The 14,453-nt window shown below is 27.3% G+C and overlaps 1 protein-coding gene across 1 annotated transcript; it reads right to left on the bottom strand.

The window, feature by feature from the left end:
* Nucleotides 1–6,357: 6,357 nt before the first annotated feature.
* On the bottom strand, nt 6,358–13,208 carry LOC112719849 (uncharacterized). The gene is made up of 11 exons (XM_025770568.3): nt 13,071–13,208; nt 12,949–12,974; nt 11,786–11,979; nt 11,030–11,072; nt 10,842–10,899; nt 10,689–10,734; nt 10,493–10,591; nt 9,450–9,518; nt 8,903–9,062; nt 8,176–8,303; nt 6,358–7,631 (listed from the first exon to the last, which is right to left on the bottom strand). Exons 2-11 carry the CDS (start codon nt 12,959–12,961, stop codon nt 6,570–6,572), a joined length of 1,872 nt encoding a protein of 623 aa, XP_025626353.1. The 5' UTR covers nt 12,962–12,974; nt 13,071–13,208; the 3' UTR covers nt 6,358–6,569.
* Nucleotides 13,209–14,453: the final 1,245 nt, after the last annotated feature.

The following is a 14,453-nucleotide window of genomic DNA, read 5'->3' as shown; positions in this document are numbered from 1 at the left end:
ATGACAATTATTAATAGAGTTTATTAGTTTAACCAGTCATTTAATTATATTATTCATGCTTTTTATCATTTAGATTTATGTATTTAGATGACTTTTAATTCAATTACTTTGAAAATTAGTTATTTTCACTGAAATAGTAATACACGATTAGTTAAAACAATTAAATGTATATAATATAATTTCTAATATATAATAAATTTCTTTTATAAATATGAGAATATCATCCATCAAAGGGAGGTTAAAGCAAGTGAACACATAAAATAAATTAAGAAATGCCATATATATACTATCATTAGCTAGGTGAGTGTAATTTATTTATTTTTTCTAGTTGTTTGATTTGACATTTGTTGTAATTACTATCACTGCATACTCTTTGATGATAGTTGTTTTAATTTGTTTTCTAAATTTAGATTAATTTTTGAATGTATCTAAAATACAGAGAGTAGGAGGAAAATTGATTGTGAGTTAAAAATCGTTAGATAATTTAACATGATTAAAAAACATAATATAATACATGGCAAATTTTTAAAATTTTTTTATTTTTTATGAATGCATTTTTAACTGAGTAAACGCATTAAGAATTTGGTAGCCACTCATCACATAAAGATATATTTATATGAAAATGATAATTAAATAAATTAAATAATTTGACATATTCGACATAACACCTATGTATATCTTATTATTTTCACATAAAATTATCTAAGGATTTATGTTACTAGCTAATCACAACATTCAAGGGTTTGCATAAATAGTAGGGAAATTGAATTGTTGGAGGTGGGAATTGAAATATTGAATTGCTTCAATCAAATCAGGAAATTAACCCTGGCTTCTTGTCCATCACTCACTGCCAGAGGTTGGAACTTGTAGCTATATACATAGAGTTCTTATTTGTTGACCTTTGTGACACCCTATTCATTCTTGGTTGCTGTTTTTGGCTTTTCCTCTTCAAATCTCTTTCCTTACTTTATTTCAACTCATAATATATCTTCAAAATAAATAAATAAATAATTGAAGTTATTAATTAGTAGCAAATTTTTTCAATTGTTGTTAGCTATAAAATCATTTGGTTAATTAATTTCTTTCTTATATTACCATAATATTTAAAATTTCACACATTATTATTATGTGGAACAAGCTAAGTAATGTGTACATTATTATGACATTTGAATTTTTATGCATTTGTAAGTAAATTTAATTTTGATGCAATGACAGTGTAAAACGTCGCACAATTATATTCGTTTTTTTTTATAACCAATCACGCGGTTAATTTTAAAATTAATTATTTTTAATGATGTGATGTTATGTAATTAGATGCATGTGTAAAACTATTTTACACGGACAGCGTATCAAAATTAAATTTTTGTAAGTATTTGAAAATTTTGAATTAAGTATACCTTGTTGGAGATCCATTTTAAGCCCTAGCCTAATGTTGTTAAGAGTACCATTTTTGGCATATTATTAGGGCATGATAATTTTTTAGGGTTTTGAAACTCTTGTGGTGGAGAAGGTCCTTTTCTTGAGGTAACTAATATTATTTAATTGTGTTTGCATGTGTGTAACTGAACTAACTCAAAAACTAAGCCAGTTTCTTGTGTAGTTCGAGATGCAAGTACACTTGAACTAGATACTTCTCTTTTTTTTTTTTTTAATTATCCATTATTTAATTATATTTAAAGGTATATAGTAGATATTTTGAGGAATGGACAAGCATATGTTATTGCTCATGCTGTATTATTATTAATAATATAATACCCAATATAACATTAAAGTTCTCTTGAACATGATGTGGATTTTTTGTACTTTGCCACATCTTTGTGTCTATGTTGGTATATATAATGATTAATATTTTAATTCTCTTTATGATATTCTAATGCTGGACCACTACTACTACACCTTAGTTATGGTTTGATCTGTGAATATATTTATTTAATTTAATTTTGTTATTTTCAATATGAGTTGCATGGCACGTGTTGGAAACCCATTTGTGAAATTCTTTTCTTGGAAGAAGTTTTTGCTGAGAAAAGAGAATTAATAATTAGTCCTTAATCTCAATATACAAAAGGAGAAAATTGAGGTGCAGTCAGTCAACTTCACGTGAAGTTGATAACTGAAGGCCGTTAAATAAAAATTTAGTCAAATCAGTCAAATTATTTAACAATTCCTAATTATCAACTTTACGTGAAGTTGACTGCACCCGAGTTTTCTTCTACAAAATGAGTTTTCTTCTACAAAATGAGTATTTTGATGATCCTTGAGTGCCACTTGTTTATATAATATATACTAAATATAAATTAGGGCTTAATCTAAGAGTTTAACTAGTAGTACTATAATTAATAATATATCATGCATATATTAGTAGTGGTCCAATGTGAGTGTGAATAATGTTCATACTTATTTTGAATATATCCCCTCATCACATGAATGTTTGCATGCATGCCATTTTTTTATTGAGAAATAGTTGTGTATTATTAAAGTATAATTATTTATTTTGTTAAAAAATGATGTAAAAATTTATATTAAAAAAAAAACACATTAATAAATGTCTTAAACAAGAGCATGCTTATTGTTTAGTGATGAAATTTTATGGAAGTGGGATTTGATAGAATTGGTCCAAGAAAGCAAAGGCAAGAAGCATGAGTTAATCTGAGAAAGCTGAAGTTGAAGAGCCAATGAAATATGGTGAAAGAGAGGGTCTTGTCTTGCATTTCATAGGGCAAACACAAGGACAAATCAAAAGCAATAAATTTAAATAAATAAATAAATTAAATTAAATAAATAAAAAGCATGAAAACCTATTAAAGTTGATTGATTAATGACTAGACATACATACATGTGCAGCCCACAGTTCAGGAAGTTTTGTTGCTTTCTCTAACATTCGGTTGTGCAGCCAAGAAAAGTTTTTGTCTATTTTATTTGTGGTTTTAATTTTTTATTTTTCATGATTATTATGTCAGAGGTATAATTATTTATGAGTTTCTTTCATTATTAGTTTAATTTTTTAGAAGAAGTGATTTTATGATTAACATGATACTTAGAATTTTTATTATTAAAAGATTTAGAATTCGATCTTTGTTAAATTTCAAAAAAATAAAATAAAATAAGTGAAAGTCAAATAAAAAGAAAAAAAAAAGATATATGCAAAATACACGGAAATCGAAAAGAGTTTTTGGTTCTTGTGTAAAAGAGGATGTGAGAGTTATAGTTATTCATATATTTTTTTTATTGGCTTAAATTTTTTTATATGAGTGATTTCATCAAATATTATTATTATTATATTTCTAATAAAATGGTTATAGTGTTAAATAATTATCACTAAAATGGTTTAAGATTTTTCTCTTAATTTTGGATCACAAATTACAAATTTATTTTTGAAATAACTATGGATTTAGCATTCAATTTTGTCATAGACAAGAATTTTATATGAACTAGAAAAAAGTTGGTTCATCATTCAATGTTTTTTTTTTTTCATTTTCATTTTATAAGTACTTTTATCCATAGTGAAGGGCTTGCATTGGTAAAGAGGTCATTTTCTCTTTAAATGCAAATGTTGTGTTTTAGTCAAAAGTAGAATGAGTCAACCTCAAGAAACTGCTAGTTTTTCTGTTGTTCTGAATTTAGTGATGAATCCTTTTGTGTCTCATTTTCTGGTACTGTGAGGTTTGTATCGGTTGGTGAATTAATGATACTGCAAGTTACTATCTTTTTCCATAGAAGAAAACTTTGAGGATGCATGGTGGATGCTGAATATGACTTTAATTTGATGATAGATAAATGCTTCTTCCAACATGTTTAGTATTTAGAGGATGTCATATTTTTATTCTTTATAGAAAAAAAAGGAGATTATTCTTATTTTTGGTGAAATAATTTATCCTCTTTTAGTATTTTTTAGAATTGTGTTTTAGTAATTTTTTGTAATATATATATATGGTGAATTATTTTAATATGTCTATGCTTGATTATGGTGGCTGCAGAAGTGTTAAAATTAAAGTTATATTTTGGTAATATTGTTTATCAATATCTTTTAAAAATTATTGTTAAATAATAAAAAAATATTATTTTAATTTTATTAATATTAAAAAAAAGTGTTACTTTAAATAATATTTTTGATACATTTTTAGTGTAAAGTAATTTTACATGTGCATTTAATTACATAATATCTCAGCAAAAGTAATTATTTTTTATATTGATCACATGAATAATCATCTAAAAAAATTAATAAAATTGAATGACTATGTAAAATATTTTATATTGTTAGTATATTAATATTAATATATATTTTTTCATATGAGATATATATAGATATTAAATATGAGATTTTTTCATATTACAATTTTTCAATAATAAGAAATGTATTTACAATCAAAACATGCATTCATGGGTATATGTTTGTGGAAATGTGGCTTTTATTATTGACAGTAAACAAATACAACTTTAAAATTTTACAATGGAGTAAATTGATTAATTGTTTAGAGTCTTACCCGTTGCTCTAATTAATTATTTATAACCATTGTAATAATTATTTTACAATTATTTGTATGTATTAGTATGATAAAATCATGGCTTAACAAGAAAGTAAAATATATCAGGGTTAAAGCTGATGTCTATAATAATGTTGTACTTTTATGGTTGGTGCACCTTATTACCCTCTTCAATATGAGTCTTTATGGTTGTACTTTTTTTTTCTATTTTTTTTTATAGTATCTTTTAGTACGACAGGTCAAAGACTAATATAGCGCAAATTTAAACTGTTTGTTGCTAGTTAATAGGTTGCTGCATTATAAGGTGGAATTCGAACTCTCGACACTTATTTAAGAGGACTATTGAACTGATCACTAAATAGGGGTGAGCACGGGTCGGTTTGGTTCGGATTTATGGTAAAATTAGAATCGAATCGATCAAAATGTAATTGGTTTGGTTTGGTTTGGATTTGTGTTTTTTGGTACATGTATTCGAACCAAACCAAACCGATTAAGAACGGATTGTTCGGTTCGGGTAATTGGGTACCCGATGACTTTAAAATTCATAAAAAAAAAATCAAATTTTTTTCTTAAAAATTCAACAAGTACAATAAATATGTAACATCAATAGAAATAATCCAAACATGTTAAATACCAAATACATTAAAAACTAAACTCATTAAAATCCAAACATATTAATAGTGATTATTTTTGTCTAATAAAAAAATCATATATATTTTTTATTTTTTTTATTTAATTAATATATGATCGGGTTTGCGGGTTGGTTCGGGTTTCGCACTCCTAGAACCGATACCGAACCAATCACTAGCAAAGATAATCGGTTTGGTTTGAATTGGACCCGATTATCCGTTGGTTCCAGAACCAATTTAATTAGTTTGGTTCGATTCGGATTTGACAGATAATCGGGTACCCGCTATTCGTGCTCTCTATCACTAAACCAATTTAAGTCGGTTAGATTGGCCCCATTTTACTATCTAAATTATTGTCTACAATCATAGAATAAGATAGTAATAGAGATGAAAAGTAAATAACAAATTTGGTTCCAAAAAATATGGACCACAAAATAACTTGCTAAAAAGATTTACTTTATTTATCAAATTGAACTAGTTAGCAAATATTAACGGAGTTTTTTATACAGGATATTAGTTAATAATTTGTTCAATTTGTCAAACAAAATAAGTATTTGAGGAATAATCATTTTATTGTTCACATTTTTTATGGATTATTTTATTAAATTTTGTATCTTTAATTAAGATACCAAAATAATTATCTACTCAAAATATATTTCTTTGTTGAGGAATTTATCTCATTTTCTTAATATAAGCAACTTTAAACAAACACACGAGTTGAAGGGCTGTCAAACGGGTTAGTCCGGCTCATTTAGACCTGTCCCGTTAAATTCGTGGGTTAAATAGGCTGAACCGTTTAAGTCCGCTTTATTCGCGGGCCATAATTTTTCAGCCCGGACCATTTATGGTCAGTCTGTGGGTTAAACAGGTCAGTCCGTTTATTCTTTTATTTTATTTTTTAAAAAATATTTTGACAAAAAATATTATTTTTAGGTCAAAAATCTTTTAAAAAATATTTTTTTTAGTTGATGGGTCGAATCGAGAAAAATATGACTAAAAGTGCTACTTTTTTATAAAAAATGTGAAAAAAAATTAAACGGGCCACTCATTTAACCCGTCATTTTTTTGGGTTAATCAGGCTCAGCCCAGCCCGTTTAGCCCGAAATTTAAACGGGCTTAATTTTTGAAGCAAAGTCCGCCCATTTAAATGGGTAAATGGACTGGCCCGATGGATTTGGCCCATTTTGACGGCCCTACGAGTTGTCAAAATAACATCTTTCTACAACAAATGGACACAATTATACAAATTAAAAGAAGCAAATTAAATTAGTCTTTGTATATTTTAAAAGAAATGTAACAAGAGCAATAACTTACTAGCTAGTCTTTCTGATGAACAGACAGCAATATTATCATCCAAATCCAACTACAATAATCTTAAAAGATGTCCAAACTTAGAGCTATTTAGCAATTTATAGCATACCTTAGGATTCATAATGTAACACCCATAAATATGTTTGAGTCAAAGTGACAAGTTGGTATATGGGTCATTGTCCCAAAGAAGATGCAGGGTAGTTGCTTCTTCTCGCTGGTCCACACCAACACCTCCTACTCCTTCTTCATTGTAATTCAATCCACCAATTGAGAGTGAACATGAAACTCCTGCTTCTTGCTTAGGTGGAACCTGAATAGGGGCAATTTGGTAATTTTGCTGCATTCCCATGTTATTAGCAACACCTTGAGGGGATGATGTAGATGGGCCTAACAGGTGTTTAAGATCCATGCTTGGTGAACCCATCAACATAGCTTGGAAACTCATAGGCCCAATTGTGTTTGATGTAGATGGGCCTAACAGGTGTTTAAGATCCATGTTTGGAGAACCCATCAACATAGCTTGGAAACTCATAGGCCCAATTGTGTTTGGTACATTGGAGAAGTGTGTGGCATGTGATCTTATAAGGTTGTTGTTCCTAGGAAAGGACCAATTTGAAACCCTAGGCCCAAAAAAGCTTTGTTGCCATGGTCTTGGTGAGGCCAATAATGATGGTTTTGAAGTGTTGCTACTACCACTTGCCCTAAAATTTGACTCCTTTTTAGCATTTGGGATCACAATTGTAGGTCTCACAATTGTAGGTCTAACAATGGTACTTACATTGTTTTGGCTAGTGCCCTCTTGAAAGGGTCTTGTAAGGAGAGGGAACACATTACCAATTTTGCCCTTAACGTTGTCGCTTTCTGGTTGTTTGTCTTTCTTGACAAAAATCTCGGCCAGGATAGAAGCGGCGCGCTCGTTCCATTTGTTCTCTATGTTCACCGGACGATTGTTGTTATTGTTGATGCTAACATTGCGACTAGCGTTGGTGTTGATGACAGTTATGTTATCTGGACGAGGAAGAGGAGTAGGAGGATTCATTAGCGGGTGGCTGAATCCGGGAGGGGCATCATGGTAATTATTGTCAACATTCTTTTGTTGTTGAAGGCTTAAGGGCTCTAGTTTCTTGGCTGCAACTTTTTTAGCTATTGGTCCCAAATCTTCCACAAACATTTGTAGACTCTCTTTGTAGTTGCTAGGATCTTGAATCAACTGCAATGGCATACATCCATTGTGAATAACTAGAATAAGATTAATTTTTTTTTTTATGATTTTTCAATAGGAATTGGAATTAGCAAAATGATAAATAAATAAATAAAACTAAATGTGACATGGATGAAAATTTTCAACAATTTTGAATTACCTCTTTTTTTTAGAAATCTAAATAAACTTACAAAAACACATGGAGAATTCCAAAACAAAAATCCTAAATATATTTTCAGAGAATTTTTTTTGGCATCTATATCATATTGTTCATCTTAATGAGAAGATTGGTTCAAGAATTTTAAAAATCTTTAAATACTTTCATGTCTTCATTAAACAATGATCGAAATTTACTATCTAAATATTTTAGTAGAATATAATAGAAATTGATTTGTTTGACAAATTAAAAAATAAATTTAATATTTAAAATTTATTAAAAATTAAAGCATTTGATAAAAAATTTTCTAAGAACTGATTTGGGTTTATTGAAAAGAGAAAAACAAAATGATGAATTACTTTAGTAAATGTTTGGGTGAGAAATAATATAACTTACATGAATATTTGACTTGTTAGCTTCCAAATATTCTTTGAAAAGTGATGAGTTGCTGCTTAGAGTTGGAGGGGAATATGTGTCTCTATTGTCTTCTTGAGAAACAGCAGCATTATTGTTTCTCTCTGTCACTAAAGATAGAGAAAATACATTAAATAATAGTTTTTCTTAATCTAATTCAATTAGATTTGATTTACTAATCCTAACTTATCCTTATTATACTTTAGCAAAGGCAAATATTGTCAACCATTTAGTTAAGAATTAAATAATTCAAAGAGTAAAATATATTTTTTGTTTTTAAAATTTTTTAAAAATTTTAAAAATATTTTTAAATTTTATTTTATTTTAATTTTATTCTAAAATTTTTTAATTTGCATCAGAAATATTCCTGGCAGTTAATTTAAAAAAAAAGAATAAATTTAGTAATAATTTTACAAGAACAATTTTGACACAAACAAATCAGACATATATGTCATTTATTATTGTTGGATTGGCTTAAACTTTCTGAACATTTAGTTATCATGAGTATATTTGATGTAAATAGAAAATTTTAAAGATAAAATTAAAGCAAAATAAAATTTAAGAATATTTGTAAAATTTTTGACAAACTTCAGGAACAAAAATATATATTTTACCCTAATTAATTCGAATAATTCAACACGAACAAATGGGGCACATTTTTTTTAATTCGAATAATTAAAAAAAAAAAACACACACACATTTTTCTTACCAATAGGTTTAGAAACACCTGCATTTCGTGGGGTTCTAGGTTGGCCACCTCGTGATTTTCTAATTGATCTTCTCTTGTTGGGAAAATTTTCCCACTCATCATTTTCTTCAGCATTTAGATCCTCAAAAAGTCTCTTAGCACGAACGCTTATAGTTTTAGCCTAGAAGAAATTATGTTTAACAAAACTTGGATCAATTAGGAACTTTATAACAAATAAAATGAGATATCAATATAAATATGTGCATGTTCAAAGAATAAGAATAATATTTTTTGAGTATATACTTAAATAGCTCTTTAAAAAAATTTGGCGTTTGACGTTTACGTTGAGATCTTTGACCTTTGCAAAAATAAAACACATAGATCTTTTTGTCACACTTTTAATGATTTATTTATCCAAATGAAAATAACGAGTCTAATTAATATAGGAACTTATATGTTTTACTCTTGTAAAATTCAAAGATCTCGACATAATAAACGGCCGACGCGAAATTCTTTAAGAAGCTATTTGAATATATACTTATATTTTTTTTATTTGATTTGGTCATACCACTTTATATTGGCTTGAGTTTGCAGGATTGGTGTTCATAGCATTGGAGCACATTAGAAACATATCAAGCTGTTCATCATCATTGAAATATATAGACAAATATTAATTGGGCAAAAAAACAAAAGGAACATTTCATCACTAGGTACTAAATAAATAAACATTTAAAATAAAACAATTTCGATAGCTATAATTAAATTACGATCAAATTTAAACAAGGAAAAGTATATGGAACCAAAAGGTGACCAGTCAAAAAGTAAACAAAACCGTTAAATTAGAATCACTTTTTGAATAATATGTTTGAAAACCGCTCCTGAGATCACGGAGCACAAACCAAAACTCGATTTTTTATGGAGCCCAAACACATTTTGGCTGGTTTTTGGCTGATATGCTTTTGGTTTCTAGCATTGTTGTTTAAACAATGTGCAAACAGAGAGCTACCATTTTTTTTAGAATAAAATATCATTTTGTTTTGTAATAAAATCTAGATTTAACATGCTTAAGTTTCTATATATCAAAGCAATTACTCACATGAAGAATAATTAAATGGTTTAATATTTTAGACTAAATTATTTAACATAATATGTATCAACATCTAAACAATTATTTTTACAGAAAGATGTCTTCGTGTGAATATTTACCGTATATCAAATAGATTATGAAGTTAAACAATGTATAACATTGCATGCATTAGATTTCATCAACAAAACTTTTTTATATCAAATAGGTTCTTAAAAATTGATTATAACATTACTAATTGATATAAAATAATTTTTAAAAGGATTAAATTGATGTTACATGTTAGTATGTTACCTTTCAAAGATCAAATGATTTTTTTTTTTTTTAAATTAGAAACTAATAATAGGAAGTCACATGCTAATTTTCAAAGAACGGTTTAGTTTATTAGGCTTTATATAAATTTGCATCTTAAAGTTGGAAATATAAATACCTAAAAATCACAGATTTGAATCTCACTCCTAATTTAAAAAAAAAACATAAATAACGGAAAATAATAAAAAATTATTAAAAAAATTAAAATTTGAAACCTTGAATTGTTCAAAGGTTGTATACAAATCCTCATGAAGTTTGGCTCTCATGGTACCAAAATCCATTGGCTGCTTAATAATTGGGGAGTGATTCTCAACCTTTCAAAACATGAATCTCAATATTAATAAACTCAAATTAGTGATCAACAAAATGAAAATTGATATCTTAAAATTAATAATACGCAAAATAACAAACCATATCAAGATTAGCTGGCTGTGCAAATAACTCATTCAGATCTTCCCTACACATTCAAATAACTTTGCTAATTAGTTATTTTTGGATGAATAATTCTTTTGAAATCTTTTGTAATAAAATATCTCTTTCTTTCTTTTTTTTTATTCTTTTCACCTTTGTAAGACATCAAGAAGACTTTGAAGTATTTGTTTTTCTGGCATAGTAGATGTCACTGCAAATGCAAAAATGCAAATAATAATAATAATAATAATAATAATAATAATAATAATAAATAAATAAATAAATAAATAAGTAAATAAATAATAAATAAAAGAACATGATAATAATATTGATAAATTTACCATTTGTTCTTGAAGAACTTCCTATATGTACCGGTTGTACTTCCTACATAGGTGGAAAAACTGAATAAATAATGGATATTTATACAAATCACCTATATGTGATCATATCAATTATATTTGGTAGAAATTCAGGTGCAGTCACTTTTAGTGAAGTTGATAACTGACAACCGTTAAATGAAAATTTAGTCAAATCAATCAAATTATTTAACGATTCTTAACTATTAACTTTACATGAAGTTGACTGCACTTGAGTTTTCATCGTTATATTATTAGACTCCAAAAAATATCAATTATATTATTCACACATTAAAAGTAAATAGGTTGGAGACTGCATGGAAGGGTGTACTTTGCAAGCTCATACTCATCTATCACATGAGCAATAATTTGCTATCATATTTATACTTTTTTGTTATGTTTTTGTAGAATTTATTTTGATGTAAAAAAGTCATATTTTTTTTTTAAAGTTTTTTCGCTAAGTTGCTATGTCTGCGTATCAGACATATTTCGGGTACGATACTTATTGACACTCGTCTGACACACGTGTCTGCTGTGTCTAACCGTATCTTGATAAAAAAAAATAAAAAATTCTTCTCCAGTCACGCTTGGATCTATGCATCATAGTAAAAATCACATTTTTTACCTTCAATTTTTTGTAAAGAAAAATATAGAGCCACTATAAATTTTTTTTTACAATACTTTGACAAATGAAGACATGTAAGAATACAAGAATAATGCTAATAAAGAGAAATAGAGTACCTTAAATAGAACACTCTGCTCGTCGTCGTCATCATCATCATCACTTGAATTCATGTCATTCCCTTCATTGATTATAATTCCTTTACCTTTGTTGTGAGAATTGTTCCTTTTTTCTAATACCAGTGCCATCTTTCTTTCTTTTTCTTCTTTCTTCTTCTCTTCTAGAGCAATAATTCTGATACTCCTTCTTCTCTCTGTATTTTTAGTTAAATCTTCAAAATCTCAAATATATACATTTCACAAGATTTTGTATATATTCTATACTTAATTTATAGTATTTAATTAAAAAATATTCTTTTTATTATGTTAACAAAATTTGGGTTAAAAAAAAAACTTACCCTAATTCAAAATCAGAGTATGTCTGTGTTTTCGTTAGTCAGTTCAAAATTTAAAAATTAAAAATTCTTTGCTAAAATATTAAAAATTATTAACAATGTTAATATATTTTGGTCAAATAGTGATAAAACGAGTGCTATGATTAGATCTGATATTGGAACAGTATATAAACGAAATCGATTTTTCAATAAATAAATAATGCAACTCGATAAATCGATCTAATATTATGCGTTTTAGATCGAGTAAGTTGGGTCAAATTAATGAGTAAAATGAATTGAATTCCCACCTAACCTCGTATAATTGGGTTGGTCGGATGTTGAAATGGTAAACGAACAAAGAAAATTGATTTTTCAATAAAAAAAAATAATGCAACTCGATTAATCGACCTAATCTGATGCGTTGTAGATTAAGTAAATTGAGTCAAGCTAATGAATAAAATAAATTGAATTCCCACCTAATCTCGTATAATTAGATTGAATTCGTCTTTTTTAATTTCGTCTGATCTTAATTCATACATGAATACCCATTTAAATACTTTCAATGCTCAAAACTGAAAAATAATAACTATCGAATTTTGATAAAAACAATCAACAAATACATAATGAATGATAAATGTCTAAGATTTCAAGCTGATTTAATTTTAAAACAAATCATATTATGAAGCAATCTTCTAACATGCAAAGAAGGAGAGAGAGAAAAATGTTAGAAATTTGGGAGAAAAAAAAATGGGTATAAAATCAAACAAAATTGAGCAACCACAATTTGAGAGATCTACTAAAAAATAATCATTAATATAAATAATTGGAGAGATGGTAAGGAAGACATACCCATGATGGACATACAGAGCAACAACCTAGTAAGAAATTGAACAAAACAACATCATAAGTTGGTCATAAATTAGAATTTATACCATTTCTAAAATGCAAGAAGTAAAAGGTAAAAAAATTACTAAAAAGCCACTTCTTTTGAAGTCTTAAAATCTTTTTGGATTCACAAAATTTCCAGTCCTCAACATGCAAGAACTTCACTACACATTTAAGCTGGTGAGATAGTATTTGCTTTACATATTGATTTTAGTGGACTCCTTTCAACAATATTTATACTAAAATGAGGTGAACTTGTAATTATATTATGTATACACTAAAATTAATTACATGTATAAAATATATATTAAAATAAGTTAAAATATTATATATATTTATACATAAATATATATTAGTTGATTTAGTAGCTAATTTTTTATGTGCACATAAAATTTATGAAGCAATATTTAGCGCATTAATATAAAGGTTAGAGTAAAGTATTGTTTTTGTCCCCAACATTTAGAGTAAATCATATTTGTGTTCCTAACGTTTAAATCGTTCTATTTGTATTTCTAACATTTATAAAAGTAATTCAATGTTATTCTACTGTCAATTATACTAACAAATCAGATCATATTTTTTCATTATTCTCATTTGAATGTATTCATTCTCAATTAGGTCTCACTTGAATGTGTTTGATTTCAATATTGTATCCACTATTTGTGTTTAGGTTCAATTATGTCTCTAAAAAGGTGAATTATGTAAATATTGCAAGGAGTAGTTTCAACTTTTGATGAGTTATTTTTCGGAGTGGGGTCATCGGTTGTGTCCCAGGCATTTGTATTCTAACTTCAAGTAGAGATTTTCAAAACTCAAACTAAAGCTCATGATGTGTAATTGATGGTATGATAATATTGAATCACTTTTACAAACGTTAAGAATACAAATAAGACAATTTAAAGTTTTAAACGTTAGGAACACAAATAGAATTTACCCCAAACGTTGGAGACAAAAACGATATTTTACTCTAAGAGTTATTATAGTCATATATCTCAAGAGTTATATTTGATAGGTGTCTCATGACATAAATATAAAGATATTAAGGTACAAGTGGTGCTATACGTACAAATATTTTTGGTAGTCAAGTTTAATTAATTTGGTTTAAACTTAACAAAAATTACTTACATAATATACATGCACGGTTTTTCTTCTTTTTTGCATTTTTTTATCGATATAGTACAAAAATGTTTGCATATAGTATCAAAACTTTTTTATATAACACAAAAAATTTTGCATATATCACATAAATTTTTATTGAGCGAATGCATTTTATTCGTTAGATGAATCAATGCTTTTGGCACTTAGTCCTTCAAAAATTTAAGGAAGAAGAGGAAAATATGACGATGATAATGAAAGAGAAAGCAGAAAAAAAGAAAAAGAGAAAAAATCAAACAAGAGAAGAAGATCATGACAATGACGTTGAATAAGAAGTCTATCATTTCTGTTAAGATAATATAAAATAGACAAGT

Source organism: Arachis hypogaea, chromosome 11, assembly GCF_003086295.3.
Source record: "Arachis hypogaea cultivar Tifrunner chromosome 11, arahy.Tifrunner.gnm2.J5K5, whole genome shotgun sequence".
Taxonomy (NCBI): Eukaryota; Viridiplantae; Streptophyta; class Magnoliopsida; order Fabales; family Fabaceae; genus Arachis; species Arachis hypogaea.
This window is presented reverse-complemented; position numbering and strand designations above follow the sequence as displayed.

Excerpts from the sequence above, each read along its gene's own strand:
- LOC112719849 (XM_025770568.3), bottom strand. Across the intron at positions 10,735-10,841 it reads CTTCTTGATGTCTTACAAAG|GGAAGATCTGAATGAGTTAT; the intron begins GTGAAAAGAATA and ends TTGAATGTGTAG. Across the intron at positions 9,519-10,492 it reads CAACCTTTGAACAATTCAAG|CTTGATATGTTTCTAATGTG; the intron begins GTTTCAAATTTT and ends GATGATGAACAG.